The 19,161-nt window shown below is 44.9% G+C and overlaps 1 protein-coding gene across 1 annotated transcript in view; it reads left to right on the top strand.

Annotated features, from left to right (window-relative positions):
- Nucleotides 1-421: 421 nt before the first annotated feature.
- xpo4 (exportin 4) overlaps nucleotides 422-19,161 on the top strand; it is a 53,318-nt gene continuing 34,578 nt past the window's right edge. The window contains 6 exon segments of the mRNA XM_042068912.1: nucleotides 422-511; nucleotides 5,194-5,299; nucleotides 6,492-6,633; nucleotides 7,890-8,028; nucleotides 12,319-12,435; nucleotides 13,178-13,331. Of these exon segments, the coding sequence (XP_041924846.1) occupies nucleotides 422-511; nucleotides 5,194-5,299; nucleotides 6,492-6,633; nucleotides 7,890-8,028; nucleotides 12,319-12,435; nucleotides 13,178-13,331 (748 nt within the window).

The following is a 19,161-nucleotide window of genomic DNA, read 5'->3' as shown; positions in this document are numbered from 1 at the left end:
TAAAAACAAACAGCCAAAATGATATAGGCTAAGCTAATCACTCCTGGATGGTAGGAACCACGGTGGTGTTTTGGTTTTGGCATGTGGGCCCTGAATGTTCCTTGTCTAGGCTACTCAGTTGACCCAGAACGTGTCCTTTAGTTGGGCTGTCCTAGACATTTTGAAACATGGCATGTGCCGACTGTGCACATTTTTTATGGCAAAGGTTGGAAAAATCGTGAATGACATAATTTTTAAACTCGCAGAGGTCGAAGCTGCGCTCCACGTAGAACTGACAACTCTCACATTCGATTTTTGACTAATATTGTGATTGCATAACCTTCACGGGGCACGGCCGGCACGGCACCGTACTAAAACTCCCTGCCAAAAGTCTCCATGAACTCATTGGCCCAGAGTACCGCTTAGTCCCAGAATGCAGCGCATGGCGCGTCATTGAAGAGAGACCATGATGGCGGCGGTCGGTGCACCAGAAGTGATTTCACAGCTGGAAAGCGCTGCCAAAGTTTTAATGGTGAGATGTAGAACAACGTTTTTTATATGTGTAACTGTCTGTGCTTGGCTTTTGCTTCTGTCTGAAGTTATGAAGAGACTAGGTTGTTAGATCGCCACATGTATTCGTTTTGAGCGAAGAAAGCGATGCGTGGCGCAGTGCTTGTCTCACTCCATCCCGCAAAAATCCAACATAGCCATCATCTTATCCTCAGAAGCCACTATGGATGACACTGCCTGTTGTGGCGATGATGATTAAAAACTTATCTTGTGAAACACATAAACCTTTTATGTCTCACATCCTTGCTGCGATCAATAAAAATGACCAATATAGAACATTTAAAAGTACCGTAGACAGTTTCTCAGCATCCCCATGGTTGCTCTTCGCCTCGGCTAGTTACACGCTGTTGATTCACTTTCGTGTCTATCCATGATCGAGCATGTTCGGTAACTATAGTCCGTTTACCCACAAACCGATGTTCAAGTACCACATATATTGGGTTGATTTTGATGTTGATTGTTCTATTTTTTGTCAACGGTGATCATTGTTGATCGAGGCTCTGTGAGCATGCGGTTGAACCGAGGCCACTTGGGACTGTAGAGCTATACATGCTAAAAGTTGTGAGGGAAACTCTACGGTTTTATTGGTGAAAGAAATTACCCTCCTAACACATGCCTGTAATCTCGAAGAATTATTGCAAACGTCTATATTTGAAGTTAGCCTCGCTGTGTCTTTACAAATAAGCTAAATGGCCCAACTGCTGGTGCTAGCTTAACGTTAGGCCAACTGTAGCCCTATTCATATTTAGTCAGGTTGTTGAGCTACGTAATTTCGTCGGTTTTAGAATTAGTTAATGTTAAAAACAGAAATGTCTTTAATTTGTCCTTTCAGGATATGGCTGAAGTTAAAATAGTTATCTGGTGTAAAGTATCATATTTGGCAGAATTGGCTAATTATAACTTTGTAACATGTGTCATGTCCTATTATTCGTTCCCTTTTTGTCTTGTTGACAGCAACAAGATAATAGTTGCCAATTAACAACAAGTCAGTTGAATGTGCCAATATATTACAAGAAATAATAACCCTCAATACTTACACTCCTAGCCTAATTGATACAAACTGTTACTGCACTGGTTCTGTGCATGACTGAAGAGGAGGTTGTTTCACCTTTTGAGTTATGGATTGAGTTGGTGGTCTGTAAGCAAAATGTATCCACTAGATGTTGATATGGTCCACCTTCAACATATACTGTCTCATTTCTGTTAAGGCAGCAGGTACGGTCTATATAATTTTACTTCAGTGTTTAAAATGCTTAGGTACGTAGGTATTTATGTTTTTAACATAATATGAATTGTTTATGTTTGAAACATAATATCAATTGAAATGTAAAGTTTGTTATTTCTTGTTGGATGTAAATTTGTCATTTTAAAGGTGCAATCAGCGATTGTGCCGAAATGTTTATATTTAAATGTATTAGCAGACGCTTTTGTCCAAAATAACGTAACAATTACTCCTCCCTTCAGTATTCCCAGACAAACTCCACGCATGGTTTCATATTTATTTGGGGGACAGGCTGTCCCCGCTTTGTTGGTTCCCTGTTTCTGGAGCCTGGGCTATCAACAGAGACCATTTTTATTTTTTAAAACGGTGTACTGACAGAATGCGCAGCTAGCAGTCCTGAGAAGATGATTTCTGAATGTGACAATACGCGTACAATCTCTGACTGCGCCTTTAACTTATGTCAGCCTCTCCTGCTGCCATAGGCCTTTAACTTATGTCAGCCTCCCCTGCTGCCATAGGCTTAGTGAACCTCTTGTAAAAAATTGTAGTAATGCATAGATATTTTAGCTGCTTGAATCTGTAATCAGACTAGCCTACTCCTCGTTCTTACCTTGTGTCCAGCCCACACGTCTCATTCCTTTGCCAGGGTGTCTGTGCCCTTGTGTTAATGTCATAGACGTCCATCCGGTCCTGTGCTTCTGGTGCTGTTTGTTTGCCAGCTTCTGGCCCGGGCCTGATGTTGTTCCTTAGGCTCTCTGGTGCTACTCTGTGCATCTTTCAGGGCAATGTTATTCATTGTTTGTTGTCCAAAGCCAACCCTAGGGGAAAAAAGGCAGCAAGTATAAGTGATTGATTTTCAGTCAAACAGACAATTAATTGTGAATGCTGTTAGTATCAGAACTGTTCATGTTGTCCGTCTAAGGAACCAGTGTTCATCAGTGTCTTCAAAAGAAGTGCTGAATGCACCATCCTATATTATCATAACCATCATCTTCTTCATCCTCTAAATGTCATGTGCAGTATGTTAACCTCTGTTAAGCATCCAGGCAGTGTCATGTGATCCTGTCTGTCTGTCTGTCTGTATGTATGTATGTATTCATAACGTGGTGAGACCTGAAAGGAGTGAGTCTGTAATGCGAATCTGTAATCATTTGTCATTACTGTGTGTGTGTGTGTGTGTGTGTGTGTGTGTGTGTGTGTGTGTGTGTGTGTGTGTCCAGCATGATAGTGGCTCACATGCTTCCCATCACCTGTCTGCGGAATGTGTTGTGACCCTTCCGTGACCTTTTGCGGAGGACATTCCGTATGGTTGGGCCCTTCAGGCTCGCTTGGCCAGGCATCGCCGAATCACCCAATCAGATTAGGGCGAACGTGATTGGAAGAAGATCAAACGTAATAAGTAAACAAGAACATCTGGTGCCATAAATGCCAGTGAAGTTCACCGGCTTAAAGGAGCCGAGACGCGGGCGGAGCTCACTTCCTCGTTACATCACTAAGGGGCAAAACAAAGGTGGCGCTGTTTGGGGGAAGAGTAAACCCACTATCCTCCGTATCAAGATGACCGGGCTGAGTGGAGTGGACGGGTTACCTTGAGTGTTGCGTCATCTGGTTGATGTGATCAATTGCTGGTCTATGTTTAATGGCTTTTGCTTTGCAGTGGATGATAAGAATGTCTGTTGATGTGATCAATTGCTAATCTATGTTTAATGGCTTTTGAATGTCTGTTGTTCGATGATATCTGGATAAGTCACTTGACCGGCTTATTATGCGTATTATTATGCCTGGCAAGTCTTTGTGTGTGTGTGTACACGTTTGTGTGTACGTGTGTGTACGCGTGTACGTGTGTACGTACGTGTGTGTGTGTACATGTGTGTGTGTACATGTTATGTGAGTGTGTGTGTGTACATGTGTGTGCGTGTACATGTTACATGTGCGTGTACATGTTACATGTGCGTGTACATGTTACATGTGTGTGTGTACATGTGTGTGTGTGTGTGTGCGTACACGTGTGTGTACATGTGTCACCTGTAATTACACATTCTCAGAGGGAGCTAGTTGGAGACGCAAATGATCCAAGCTACAATCTTTTATCCCAGCTGTTTCAAAGTCACATCCATCTCCCCCCTCCAGCCCAACAGTCTGAGTGGTATAGAAGTGTTTCACAGTGACTATTAAATTACAAAATACAGACATACAAAGGGCCCATTGATACAGCCTACAGGATACCATCAGTCCAGTACATCTACTTGAAACATGGGGCGGTGGTAGTGTAGTGGTTGAGGAGCTGGGCTAGCGTGCAGTAGCCTGAAAGTTGTCGGTTCAATTCCCGGCTTCCACCGTTGTGCCCTTGAGCAAGGCACTTAACCCCAAGTTGCTCAGGGGACAATGTGATCCCTTGTAATATAGCTGACATATGTAAGTCACTTTGGTCAAGAAGTGTCTGCTAAATGTAATGTAATGTAAACAAGAAATAAACCGATTGCAGATAGTGAAGATCTGAGCTCACAAATGTGTGTGTGACTGAAAGATGGGCTCACAAATTTGTGTGTTTGTATGTCAGTGTTTTTTGTGTGTTTGTGTGTGTGTTTGTTTGTGTACTGTCATGAATGTGTGTTATGCCTCTAGTGATTTAGTAGATGAAGGCAGCAGAAATGAATGGGGCATTCCTGTGGCCACAGCTCTGATGAAAGATTTATTTTTTAATTTTTTTTTAAGTGAGTTGGGTGAGGTGCTCGTGAGTGAAGTGTGAATGCGTGTCTGTGTGTGCATTTGCATGCGTGTTCTCTTAGTTTGTGCACTGTCTGTCTGTCTAACTCTGTGTGTGTGTATGTGTCTGTCTGTCTAACTGTGTGTGTGTGTGTGTCTGTGTGTCTGACTGTGTATGTGTGTGTGGTGGCGCGTGGATAAAAGAGGCCCTTCTCCCTGCTAGCCCTAGCCGCTGGCGGTCTGGAAGTGCTTGTGTGTTGTAATTAAGGCAGGAATGTGATTTTCCTACACTGCTGAGCTGCCGCCTCTGCTTCTGCACACCGGTGCGGTGGCTGCTCCGAGCAGCAGGCCTCCACCACACACCTCAGTCAGCATGGGAGCCACTGTGGGAGTCTGACACTCCCAGACACAGTTAGCATGTGATGCATGCCCTGTGTGTGTGCACACAGAGGCCAGCTGTGTGTGTGGATCTATGTAGTTATGCACGAAACTTAGTTCCTAAGGTGTGTGCGGGGGGGGGGGGGGGGGGGTGCGCTCTTATTGAACAGGTGATTGCAGGTTTTTAATCTCTGCTCCTGTGCTGAGTTTTTAGTGAGTCGTGTGTGTACGCACCCTTGTGTGTGTGTTTGTTTGTTTGTTTGTTTGTTTGTAAGCACGACAGCTCAGATGTTTTGTCTGTTTACATGTAGTCTGACCCTCCTCGTGTGTGTTTGCAGGCACCGCCGTCCATGGTCAGTACAGAGCAGAGGCAGCACGCAGAGCACATATTCCTCTCCTTCAGGAAGTCCAAATCACCCTTCGCTATCTGCAAGCACATACTAGGTGAGTTGTGTTTGTGTTTGTGTGTGTGTGTGTGTGCTTCTCTGCTTCTGTGTCTGTCTCTATCTACAGTATATGCAAGCACATACTAGGTGAGTTGTGTGTGTGTGTGTGCGTGTGTGTGTGTTTCTCTGCTTCTGTGTCTGTCTCTATCTACAGTATATGCAAGCACATACTAGGTGAGTGTGTGTGTGTGTGTGTGTGTGTGTGTGTGCGCTTCTGTGCTTCTGTGTCTGTCTCTATCTATATGCAAGGCGCTGAGAAGCAGTAAACCAGAGAGCTCTGAAATTTCCCATGAATTATTTCTTAATGGTAATACATCATTCTCCAGAAATATTCCCGCTTAGTCATTTGATGTCTTTCTTCAATATAAAGAAAGAAAGCTATTTCTGCATACAGGCACAGTCCTTCCTCTAGTACTCAGTTAAGGCTGTTGCTAATGATCAAGCCCTTTGGTGTTTGGAACATCCATTGACTCACTAACTAATAACTACATGGTGGTTATTTACTGGGCAGTGCAGAGCGTTTTTGGCTGGCTATGTGAAAGATCAATTGACCATGCTAGTGTGAGAGCTGTGACTAGGACCACACATTGAGGTACCATAGCCTTTCTGAATATGTAGTTATGAATGATTAGTGTGAGGGCTATTTAGCATGTTGGTGATGGTCTGGTTTGTGTTGTTTGTCTTGGTGAGTGTGGTTGGTCTGGTATTTATTATTTTTAGCCATGGCTAGTGTGGTCTGCTTGTAGCTGAGTATAGAGAGTAGTTGGTCTGGTTGAATGTGGCTAAGCTAATTGTACTATAAGTTGTTCCTCTTGTTGAGTGTGGTTGGTGTAGTTTGCTGGTTTGATTCAGTGTGTTTGGTGTGGTACTCCTAATAGTGGTGGCAGACAGTGAGTTTAGAAAGGCTCAGATCTATCTCCGACTCCTTGAATCTCGAAGAATTGAGGTGCAGGGTGTGTGCGCATGTGGGCGTGGGCGCATGTGGGCACGTGCGCCAGTGAGTTATCCATGCAGAATGACTGTGTGTGTTGGGACATGACGGGACTGGCCGGATGTTGTATGACTGTGTGTGTGTGGACAACTTGTGTTTCTAATCGTAATGGAGGCGTGTGTGCGTGTGCGTGCGCGAGTGTGTGTGTGTGTGTGTGTGTGTGTGTGTGTTTAATACCTCTTCTCTCTCCTTCTCCCAGAGACCAGTAAGGTGGACTATGTGCTCTTCCAGGCGGCCACAGCCATCATGGAGGCGGTGGTGCGGGAGTGGATCCTCCTGGAGAAGGCCAGCATCGAGTCTCTCCGCACATTCCTCCTTACTTATGTCTTACAGAGACCCAAGTGAGTCACACCCTTGTGTGTGTGTGTGTGTGTGTGTGTGTGTGTGTGTGTGTGTGTGCGTGCGCGCCTCTGCCTCTGGGTTTGCGATTGTGTGTTAGTACATTCAATTTGGTATGTTCAGCCACAAATGTGCCTGCTGCAAAATTAACACACGAAAGGATTCCGCTTCTCCCAGGTCCTCTTACAACACGGTGTGTGTGTACGTGTGATTAGTATTTATTAGTAATTACTAGTCCTGTGTTTCTCCATCTGTACACACTGGAGCTGACAGCAAGATGTACAATGAATGTTAGATGCACAATAATTTGTTTGCATTGCATAAACATTACCTAGCTGTTTGAATAAATTTGCACAATCAGGCATCTCTGCTGAATGTTGGAAAATCATTCTTCATCATTCATCATTCATGCGTTGAGGTGGTTTGAGCTCTGGGCTTGATGGTAGTTTAATATCCATGTCATAAATGCCCTTTACTGTGAATATACTTTTAAATGTTATTTGATGAAAAATCGTAATGTTTCATGATTCACTTTCCAATAAATGTTTCATCAAATACAGCAAACACAGGAAGTAGGGGTGTTATTATTTCACTGGCTGTTAAGAACAGACACCAGCAACCTGTTGCCAGAATCACAGTCTCTGCCTATAACAAAACATGTTGGCCAATGCAGAGACAGCTGGCCTGCAGGTGGCTTCTGGTGTATTGATGTACAGAAGTATGCATGTGAAATTGCAACTGGCAGTAGGCGTGCTTCCCCTCCTAAATGGTCTCCCATTAACCGTGGCATTCCCGACATGCATTAGATGTAATATAAACAAGTTTGCATCCAAGTGCTTCAAATTACCCTAAATAAAGGGTAACGGCGACCCTAGGAAACTCAATAGACCCCGATAGAATATCTGGCTAGAGATGGACGTTTGGGCTTTTACAGAGATAATTACAGAAACACACTCAACAGTTTGGTACATAAATATGCGGAAGCTGTGATTTATTTGGAAATTGTGAGAACTGTGAGAGACAATTTTAAAGGTTATTTTATTCTCACACTAAATGCGGTCGGTTAAGCCTATGATTTGATAGTCTTTTTTCCTCTCTTTCTCTCGCTCTCTTTCTCTCTCTCTCTCTCTCTCTCTCTCTCTCTTTCTTTCTCTCTCTCTCTCTCTCTCTCTCTCTCTCTCTCTCTCTCTCTCTCTCTCTCTCTCTCTCTCTCTCTCTCTCTCTCTCGCTCCCTCTCTTTCTCTCTGCTCTTCTGTAGTCTTCAGAAGTATGTCCGTGAGCAGGTCCTGCTGGCCGTGGCGGTCATTGTGAAGCGGGGCTCGCTGGATAAGTCCATCAACTGCAAGGGCATCTTCCATGAAGTCAGTCAGCTCATCAGCAGCGGCAACCCCACAGTGGTAAGTTAACACAACACAAAATGTTGAATCTCATGAAATGAGAAAATGGTCATAGCTGAACCCCCCCCCCCCCCCACAACACTGTTCTAAGACTGTGGTCAGCCAGCCTTAACAGATTATCCCAACTAGAGCGTCTGACTATGCACTACTCACCTGACTTTTAAAGGACAGAAGTTCTGTCTGTCCTAAACTGTTCTGTGAACTTTGTCCCAGATTGTTTCAGATTTTTATAGCTGATTTGATAAATTTGATTTTCATTCATTTTCTACCCAAAAATAATAAGATATTTCCACCAGCCTCTAAATCAGAAGACATTAAAAGTTGCATTCAAATTGACTGCTAAGTTCTAATCATCTCAATCCCGATGCAAATGTATAAGTATTTTCCAAGATTCAAAGGGCCTGTCCCAAGGACAAAAGGTATTCATTTGAAACTTAAACACGCGTGGGGAAACAACAGTCTAACCAGTAGACTATGATAAACTAGCAAATTAAGCTACTTTGTTTACAATATTTCCAGGCTTCAACCAGTGCTGCTTTTCATTCAGACTTATGTGCACATTTATTTATTTGAGTGTTTTTTATGATTGTGTTGCTATTTCTTTTCCCTGTTTGCTTTGATTGATAACTGAGGTGATTAAAATCAGAGGAAGGTTAAGTTTAAAATAAGTGTTTAATTTGATTTTTCCCCCCCTTCTGGTCCTTATCTGAAATAGATTAAAAAAAAAATCAATAATTATCGATATCGACTGATATGAAATACTTATATCGTGATACAGTTTTCAGCCATATCGCCCAGCCCTACTCTGTAGTAGAAAGACCTGTCCTGTAAAAGTAGTTTTTGTGAGAGACAGTGACTACAAAAACGTCACACATCTTAAAGCATGCAACAGAAAAATGTGTACTTCCTTCTCACCAGCCGTCCAGGATCAACACTATGTAGGTATATGTGCCAGGCTTTAATGCCTCACGCAAATGAGAAAGCTTTGACAGCACACTGAAGATACTAGTTCACACATTTTTGCCACTGCCAGTGGAGCTTTGGGTCAGCGTTGCAAGGATATGCACACCTTTTAAGTTGTTACCTCTCTAGTTTTTATTTTGGATAAACTCTTACTGCTGCTTGAACATGCATCTAATGTTGGATGTAGCTGGGGGTCTTTCAGTCGAAGACATAAATCATGTTGCTTATCGTGCCCAATGGTGAGCCAACAACCTTCTCTTTGTCTCACATAGTGTCAGGTGTATTTCCTGGTTCCCCGGAACCATACAGGGCCAACATATGAAACTGAATCCACCTCTCTGCTTTCACACGGGCGGCTGATGCATTGACTCCTGACACACTTATGCCGTTCATAAGTAGTGAGGATTTATGGCCGTGCTTTATTCTGTCATTATCACACTAGCAAAAAACATAAGGTGTGAGGGGGCTGGGAGAAGCCGTTATGCGGTGAGGGAAAGATCCGGAATGCGAGTCATTACTTCCTTCTGGAATGCCAACAAGGAGTAATGAGTCGTAACAGCGGCGGCTGAATGGTAAGCAGCTAATTGAGAATAGCTGGAGGCCAGGCGCTTGTTCTTGTCAGGCGTGGGTAGGTATGGAAATGGCAGTTTTCTAAAATGAGATTCCGCTGACTAATGCGAGATGACGTATGCTAGATGACTGAAGAGATCCCTCGGAACAGTGTAACGGGAAATTTTCAGCTTCAGCAGCAGTTACTCATATGGTCTCATATATACTCATATATGCTTAAAGGAAGTGATCCAGATTTTTTAGGTTGTTGCTGCGTTTGCAGCCCTGGATGGTTTCCTTGTGTCTGTCACCCACAGACGGGTACGCAGTAGTCTGCCCTGTGTCTGAGGGGATTGAGCAATAGAGATATTGAGTAACCAGCCACACTGGGGGAATGCTGAGCTGTAACCAAACCAGAGTCACGATTTAGTCATGATTAGATTAAACCAATCTGTGTACTGTCTGTGGCTAGAAGCACATATTCCACACCGTGCTCTCAATGATTATTAAAGCTACGGAATGAATTTAAAGATTCAGTTTCTTCAACATGAATCACTCTTGTTGTGCTTTTTAAAACCCCAAAAGAGTGTGGGAAAATTCAAGGGTCTCAGTAGCATACAGACATCACACACAACATGCACTTACAGCAGAAATGGTAAACATAAGTATAAGTATAAACATATAACTAAACTCCACTGTACAATAAAGACAGTAGAAGATAAGAAAACTAACAAAACTAAATACACTATATTAATTAAATTTAAAAAGTCCAATGTGCTTGAGGGTGATCAAGCATAAGACGCTTGTAGTGACAGGGCCGGGACTGGTAAGGTGCTCAAGGGAGTGAGTCATGGTGAAGGTGCAAAAAGTAGTCCAACCATAGTCCTTAGTGATGTGTGCATGGCAAGGTGCTCAAGAGAGTGAGTGTCATGGTAAAGGTGCAAACAGTAGTCCAACATTAGTCCAACAGTGCAAGAATAAGGTCTAGAGACCAGCATAAATAATATGGACAAATAGGAGAGTGAAGTATAATGTAGACCAGGTAATATAAAAAACTATGTCAGTGCAAGAACAGGTTGAGGTAATAGGGTTATAGCCATTCATTCATTCAGTATTGTAGCAGAAGCCTGACCGCAGCCATTGATCATGTGTGCTAATATAGCATGAAAAACAGTGTAGCAGTAAAACAGTAGTGAAAACATTAGGCTGTGTACATTAGTAAAACAGTAGTAAAGCAGTAGTGGGCAGTCAGTACTCAAACATGGAGATGGTGGAGAGGTAGACAGACTAAGCAGAGAAGTCTGTCTCTCCTCTTCCTTTTAGTGAGGCATTGAACAGTTCAATGGCCATGGGGACAAATGACTTCCTCAGCCTTTCAGTTGTGCATGGCAGTGAGCGAAGAAGTCTCCAGCTTATCAAGCTCTTTTGCTTTTTAATAGTGCTAGTCCTAGTGTGGGCCTGTTCTAGTCCAAGCATCTGACTAATTGTGTCTCGGTCTTGGGTTTGGGTCAGTCGGAGGCGTAAAGCTCCTTTAGCTCAAATGGCAGAGAAGCTGAAGGGAAAGCGGTTCTCCTCTTCTCTCCCACTCTGTAAGAGTATCCTTAGTCAAGCACTTGTGCGCTATCTCCAGAAGATGGCGCTCCTCACACAGCAAGTGAGCATCTCCCTGAAGCGTGAGCTTCAGACTTTGGGCAGCATGAGTCGTTGATTGAGCTGTGTGCAGAGTGTTGTTGTGTGGAGCACTTTTATGAACATGGCTTCCATGGCGCTGAGACAACAGCAGCTGTTGCCCTCGGTTACGTTTGTGTTTTTGGGAGTCCCTCGGGCATGGAGGGATTCTAGAGCTTTAGAGCCAGGCATGCTGCTGAAACAGTGGAACGTCCCAAGATGGGGCGGGGGGGGGGGGGGGGGGCCCATGAAAGGAAGGACTTGTTTATAAGCGCATTCTCTTGTTTATTAGTGTTTTAGATCAAAGATGAGCTGAGATGACCGTGGCACATCCAAAGAGGTGGGCCCGTGAAAGGAAGAGCATGCAGTAGGATAAAATGCCCCTGCCTCTGTGAATCTGCTTGTTTTATAAGAACTGTGTCTTGTTTGTTTTTAGATCAGAAATGAGAGAAATAAAAGATGTCACTACAGTACAGTTGCATTCCACCAACTTGTATTCACCATGGAATGACAATTGATTATTGATTGTTGTTAAGAGAGTGGAAGTGAGGAGTTTTTTTTTATTTTTTAGTAGTTTGTATTCAGATTTCATACTCAGAGAAAGTAGTTTGAAAGGTTGTTGAAATTAATTTGAAATTGCTTTTATGTATTATGTATTATAATTTCTATGAATTGAGGCATTCTAGTCCTTGTGTTGATCACCAAAATCACATGGTAATCCAGAGTAGGGTATGTAGCTCTGACTGGTGCTGTACCTAGTCCTGTTGCTGTGTGATGAGTGGTATACGAATCTGGCCGTGCGCTGCTCTGTTGTGGAGTGGGTTGATTTGGTTGATGAATGTTCTGGTTAAGACAGCAGCACGTGCAGGGCACACGCTCAGGTCAGTCGACCAGCCAACCAGCTGCTCCCAGCAAGCTCATTAGGGGGATAACGAGCAGGGTCCTGCCGCCATGAGTAAACGCACACACATGCGCGAGCGAGCGTGCGTCCACACTCTTGTCTCAGGGGTGCGAGGTTTGTGTGGGTGTAGGGTGCGTGTGTGTCAACTGTCACCTTTAACCTCTGACCTGTGTGTGTGTGTGTGTGTGTGTGTGTGTGTGTGCGCGCAGCAAACATTGGCCTGCTCCATCCTGACAGCGCTACTCAGCGAGTTCTCCAGCTCCAGCAAGACCAGCAACATCGGCCTCAGCATGGAGTTCCACGGCAACTGCAAGCGCCAGTTCCAGGTCTCTCACCACAACACAACCCTGAAGCACTATTACCACATGTCATACCACTACAGTACAATACAATAACACAACTCTGTTTGTTTGAGCTCAGCAGCTTTGTTTACATTCTACTAAGCAAATAGCTTTACAACTCTCACACCCATTCACTTAGTTGACAAATGTAGGAGTTATGATTTCAATAGTTTTTGTCTTGTCACGTAACAGCTGTCTGATTTTTTTTCCCCCCATCTCTGTACACCCTCTCCATGTAATGTTCCTCGTCATGAGCTGCATGTCTGTATTTATTTATTTATTAGAAGCTGAAGCTTTCCTAAGCTAAGAGTCATAAGCATACAGGCTATTGTTGTGGCTTGTGTGTGTGTGTGTGATTGTAATGAATGTCATAATCATTCTTCTGCTTTTGTTTAGTGTAGCGTGTTTATTATTTCATTATTTTCATTTTGAGAATTACTGAATAGATGGGTGTGTGTGTGTGTGTGAGTGAGTTTTGGTATTAGATCTAATGACCTTTACATTTCCATTGACTGATCACTATGTTATAGATGAAGTCTCACACCCGCGTATAAGTCCATAAAATCTCTTGTGGATGTGTGAGTGACTTTTACAGACTGTTTGTGTTGAGTTAGTTCATTAGTTATCATTCTGTCATATTATATGTGTGTGTGTGTGTGGTTATGTACAGTGCAGCTCTATTGTATGATGTATTATACTGAAGTGTGTGTGTGTGTGTGTGTGTCAGGAGGACGATCTGAGGCAGATCTTCATGCTTACCATGGAGGTTCTTCAGGAGTTCAGCCGCAGGGAGAACCTCAACGCCCAGATGTCCTCTGTGTTCCAGCGTTACCTGGCGCTGGCCAATCAGGTGCTCAGCTGGAACTTCCTGCCACCCAATCATATCCTTTCATTCTTCGACCAATGTTTTTATTTGTCTGTGGCTCAGGGTTTGGTATTTAAGCTGAGGTTAACCCTTAAAGGTGTAGGTTTTTGAACGTTCTAAGTTCCGCAACAATTGAAGGTTCTAAAATTCTATGTTGAATTCAATGAACCCAGATATTCTTTAGAACGTTCATTTCTCAACATTCCCGTCACACCAGTGTGACGGTACGGGTGATGGGAGAGCTTAGGAGGCGGTGGGTGCATATTCAGTACTATGTGTGTGTGTTTGTCTGATTGTCTGAGCAGTCTTTGTTGTGTGTGTGTGTGTGTGTGTGTGTGTGAGTCAGAGTGTTAGTGAGAGAGAGGAAGAGAGTGTTAAAGAGAGGGGTTTGTGTGGTTGTGTGTATATCCTCTGAAGTGATAGGCTTTCAGTTTTGCCACATGTGTTAAAAAGGTGTTCGGTTCCTCTCAGTATGCGTGCTACATATAGGATTTGTGTGTGATGCTTGTGTGCGTATGGGTCTGATTGTGTGTGTGTGTGTGTGTGTGCATGAATGCATGAATGATTAAGAGTATATGTGTCTTCAGCTATGCGCTTGTTGTCTGGCTTCAATGAGATTATGTTCCCCAGATCATATGTGCACCCTATATATCTTCTTAAGGATGTGTGTGTGTGTCTGTGTGTGTCTGTCAGTGCTGGCATACTCTGGCTAATGACACACGTGTGCCACATGTCTTGTTGCGTGTGTGAGAAGATGTGATGTGTCCTCAGCTATGTGTATGACTGTGTTGTGTGTGTGTGTGTGTGTGTGCACGTGTGTGCCATTGATTGTCTCTGAAGCGTTAAGCCTCTGCAGGCTCTCTCCGGTCGCCGCTGGCCGTTTAAAGGGATCTGCGGTGGCGTCGGTGCCAACCAGGGTCACAGATCACTTTCAAAGATACGCCCACGCCCACGCCCACCCCTACCTCCCTCTGCCTGGTGGAATGTCAGGCATGTTCTGTGTGTGTATGCGTGTGTGTGTGTGTGTAGTGGTCGGCAACTGGGTGGTGCATGAAGGAGACTCCTTTGGGAAATTGATCAGATTTATTAAGGCCCTGGGGAGAACCGGGCGTGTGCGTGTGTGTGTCTGTGTCTCGCGTCGGCACTTTAATTGCGTGCCCAACAGCCGTCTCTGTGTCCTTAAAGCATGGCGGCGGCGTGTGTGTTTGAGTGTCTCCTTTGAGTGTCTGCTTCACTTAAACGCCTGTGGCTTTGGCATTTGTGTGTGTGTGTGTGTGTGTGTGTGTGTGTGTGTGTGTGTGTGTGTGCGTGTCTGTGTGTGTGTGTTTGTTTCCCACTCGAAATGAGCGGCAGAGGCATGCGTGTCATCTCTCCGCGCCACCACGTGTACGTGTCATCTGCGCGAGCTGGCATATGCGCCTGTACTACAGCATGTCTTTCCACACGCCCTTTGACCTCTAGTGGGGGTGGAGGGCTCATTACTGGGCCTTATGCCACTCGTGTGGCTCTGAATGGCCAATGGGAGGGAGGGAATGGATGACAGACAGCTGTGTGAGCCAGTGGGTCTCAGGGGAGGGTGGACACACTCTGACCTGTAATAGGAGGAGGGTGCTGGGCCTCCAGAGAAGGGTGAGACCAGAGGGGCAGAGAAAGAGGGGGATGGGAAAGAGTTGTTGGGGTTTTGAGGTTGAGTTATCAAAATTGAGTAAACGTTTATAATTAACGTTAACATATAAAATGATCGCAAAAATTATGCCACTCAACCTCCTCTTATAAGAACATCTGGGTAGATGAATAAAAAGTAATGTAAATGTTGGCTTATACACTCGTTAATATACTCCCAAAGATTTGGTGCTCTTGCCGTGAATCCTCTTTTGCACACATTCCCTCTTCCCCCGGCACCTTCCACCTTCAGTCTTCCCATATGAACTGTATCTTGTCAAAATCGGGGTGCTGCCGGACACGTTCCAGTGTTAAATGAAGAAAATCTAGTACATTTGTCCTCCTCCTCTCTGGCAAAATTGCATTGCTTTGCCTGATGCACGGATTAATATACAGTACCACTACTTCACTGTAGTGACGTTGTGACGCAATTGCAGCTATAAACGTCAAATTCGATGCTTGTTAAGAAATAATGTTTTCCGTGAAAACCAGTAGTAGAAATGTGCTGAAATGGTGAAATTTGCCTGGCCGTTGTCTATGCAGCAGAAGTAAGGGCAGACCAGGAGAAACTGAATACAGGGTAGTAAAGAGGAAATGATGGGAGAAGAAGAGTGAGCAAGGAGGACTGAAAGAAAGAGTGAGCGAGAGGGATGTAAGAGACGGAAGAATAGAGTGTGTGTGTGTGTGTGTGTGTGTGTGTGTGTGTGTGTGTGTGTGTGTGTGTGGAGATGAGGAGCGAGGGAGTAGTATGTGTAGATATGGGCAGACGGACAGGCATGAATGGGAGAGTCAGAGAGGCAGCGGTAGAGTGGAATGAAAAGAAGCTGGAAAGAGGAAGAGAAGGAGTGGAGGAGCTGGGTGGGGTGGAGAGAGAGAGGTAGTGGAAAGAGAGAGAGAGAGAATGAACGGAGAGAGAGAGAGAGAGGGGGCGGGGGACTGGGGGAGACCAAAGAGAGCAGAAGGGCATTCCTAAAGTGTTATCCCACATGTCCCTCTCTGCTTGGCATTGCGTGTGTGTGGGGCTGTGTGTGTGTGGGGCAGAGGGGGTCTTCGGAGGGAGGATGTGACACGTAAACCCGTCTTTCGCCAGGGCGGGCAGGCGGATGGACCGATGTGCGTCTCATCCCTGCTCAGCTGGCAGTGGGCCCTCGGCAGAGCTCCAGGAACGGCCGCTGGGAGCGTAAACAACGCCTGCACGTCTGTTTGACACTGTGTACACACCCGCTCCGCCGGCAGCTCGTTTCACACAGCTCGGAGCCGTTTCGCAAAGCCTGTCGCTGATTAAAGATCACCCGACCCGGCGAAAGTCGCTGAAGTTCACCGGCTTCCCAGCACCCCTTTCAGTTCGGACCCTAACACTCCATAACTCACAGACCAAGCGCCTCATTCTGTCACACACACACGCTCTCTCCGTGCTCTCTGCTGGCTTTTCACTCCCTCGCACACGTCGTATTTCAAGAAAACGCGTTTTTGCGACGACTCCGCGGTTATTCCCCATCGTCGTTTATCACCCGTTTTAACAAGCGAGGATTTAGCGGGGCAAACGTTCCTGTCAGAGCAGGCTTTTGACTTGGTCAGGTTTGGGGTTTTGTAACGGAAAGTGAAGTTAAGCCGTCAACAAGACCGCAGTCGGTCGCCGTGGCTCCTCGTGTCTCCTAAGATGCGAAACCTCGTTTTGGTTTTGTCCTCAAAAAGTACGGTTTCTCCTGAGTTATCAGGAGGACGTGTAATGGAAAGTTTCAGATGCATGAGCATGCTGGGGCTGTGGTGGTGATGGTGTGGTGGTGTTGGCAGCCGTGGTGGAGGTCCAGTGGTGGTGGTGGTGGGTGGGGGAGTGGTAGCTGCAGTTAAAAGTTCAGCTGCCTAGCCTGTAACCGCACTGCTCCTTTTGAAATGCGGGAGGTTGGAAAATTCTTCCACCCGTCAACTGCACACGGACTGACTTAAGGGGCAAGGGGTGTTCATCAGGAGTGTGTGTTTGTGTTTATTTCTGCGTGCACTTGTATGTGTGTGTGTGTGTGTGTGTGTGTTTCTTTGTGTGTGTCCACTGTCCGTCCATGAGTGCTTGAGTGTGTAAAACTGTGTGTGAAGTCTGAATGTCTTTTACTGCATTGTTTTTGTTGTGTGGTTTACTAGTGCCGGGCGTTCACTGTGGTTTGTGTTTCACTGAGATCTCTATCTGTTGGATCGCTCCGGAGAAATCCTTTATTTAGTAACACATCTCACTCACCCTGAAGTCTTATCACTGTAATATCCTGCCAACTCCCTCTGAACAAACACCTTTTATGCCTTCTAACACAAACAAAGCCAGTGTGATCAGATGAGAACGTGAACAACATATAGCATTGTGACGGTCACGCTTGTCAACACGTGCACTCAAGGCATCGTTAACAAGTCATTAAGGATTAGGGATGGAATAAGGAATAGCAATACCTGACGTCCAGTCTCGTGTCTGAGTGGACACAGACACGCATACACACACACATACAGACAAACACACACAGACACACACACACACTATTTCTCACTCACTCAGTCACTCATGAGGTGATAATGTGGTGGTGAATATTTGGCTATTCGGCACGAGGAGCAAGTTTAGACATCTTGTCTTAACCCCAGCATCAGTGTGTGTGTGTGTGTGTGTGTGTGTGTGTGTGGCAGAGGGCAGCTGAGGAGCAAGCTGATGGAAAAGAGTGGTCGTGTGTGTGTGAGTGTGTGTGTGTGTGAATCATCCCAGATCCAGTTTCATCTGTCACCTTTTGTGACACACACACCAACTCGACATGATCATACAGTACATTCTGTTAGTTGTGCACACATACAGATATATCCTTAAAGCCTTTACACACCATATATATAATTTGCTATATTAGAATGTTGTGTGTGTATACACACACACACACACACACACACACACACACACACACACACACACACACACACACACACACTGCAGAACCTGATATCTGAGATGTACCTGATAACTAAATTATTTTTTTGGGGGCCAAGCAGCGAAGCTGCGAAGGCACCCATTGTGTTTCTACATATTCTTATTATTCATCTTTCCTCTGTCATTGAAGTCTATGGCAGCCCATAGAACCATCTGGTAAAAAGTTGTGGAATTTGGTACACTAATTGGGGACAGTCCCATGATTCATTTCAGCAAGTTTCATGTCGCCACCTAGAGCACTCTAGCGCCACCAACAGGCCAAAGGTTGACGTGCCTTCACACACATAACTTTTGACCCGTTGGCCCGATTTTGAAAAATGAGGTACCATTGGAATCCTTGGACCAGGCCGAGTTTTGTCCGATCGTCGCCAAACTTGACATACATGATCTTCAGACCAAGCCTAACAAAAGTTGTGGTGTTTCGTCTTCGGAACTAACACCGTTCACCTGTAACAGCCAATCGAAATTTGCAGCGAAGCTTCCAAACTGGAAGTGAGCTCCTATCTCAGCAACCCTTTCATGTATCATAACCAAACTTAGTATATAGATGACTGACCCCATCAGGAGGAAGCTCAAGAAATGTAGTGACCTTTGACCTCTAGGGGGCGCTGCAATTAAGAAACATGCCTTTTGGCCTTTAGCTGCTGATGTGTTTGGAATTGAAATGCACTAGTGGTGTCTGGTAATACTGTAGGAGTTCCTTAAGCCGACCCAGGTCAATTTGTGATGTCATCGTAATTGATTCGGCCGCCATATTGGATTTAATCAAAAATACAAAAAAGTTTTCGCAGGTCACAAATTTCAGCTGATCCTCACCAAATTGGCAGAGACCATCTTCAGACCATGCCTGATCAGTGCATTGCTTTCTGGAACAATTGACAGAAGCATTCGCCTGTAACAGCCAATTGAAATGTGTGGCGAAGCCGCCAAACAGGAAGTGAGCACATATCTCAGCAACGCTTTCATGTATCAGAACCAAACTTAGTACATGTACCTCCGACCCCATCAGGAGGACGCGCAAGAGATTTGGTAACCTTTGACCTCTAGGGGGCTCTATAATTGACAAAAATGCATTTTGGCCAGTAGTTGCTGATGTGCATTATTTCTGCAATGGAAGTCAATGGCAGCCCATAGCAACCATCTGGTAAAAAGTTATAAAATTTGGCACACTGATTGGGGACAGTCCAATAATTAATTTCACCAAATTTCATGCCAGCACCTCAAGCGCTCTAGC

Source organism: Alosa sapidissima, chromosome 2 (assembly GCF_018492685.1).
Source record: "Alosa sapidissima isolate fAloSap1 chromosome 2, fAloSap1.pri, whole genome shotgun sequence".
Taxonomy (NCBI): Eukaryota; Metazoa; Chordata; class Actinopteri; order Clupeiformes; family Clupeidae; genus Alosa; species Alosa sapidissima.
This window is presented reverse-complemented; position numbering and strand designations above follow the sequence as displayed.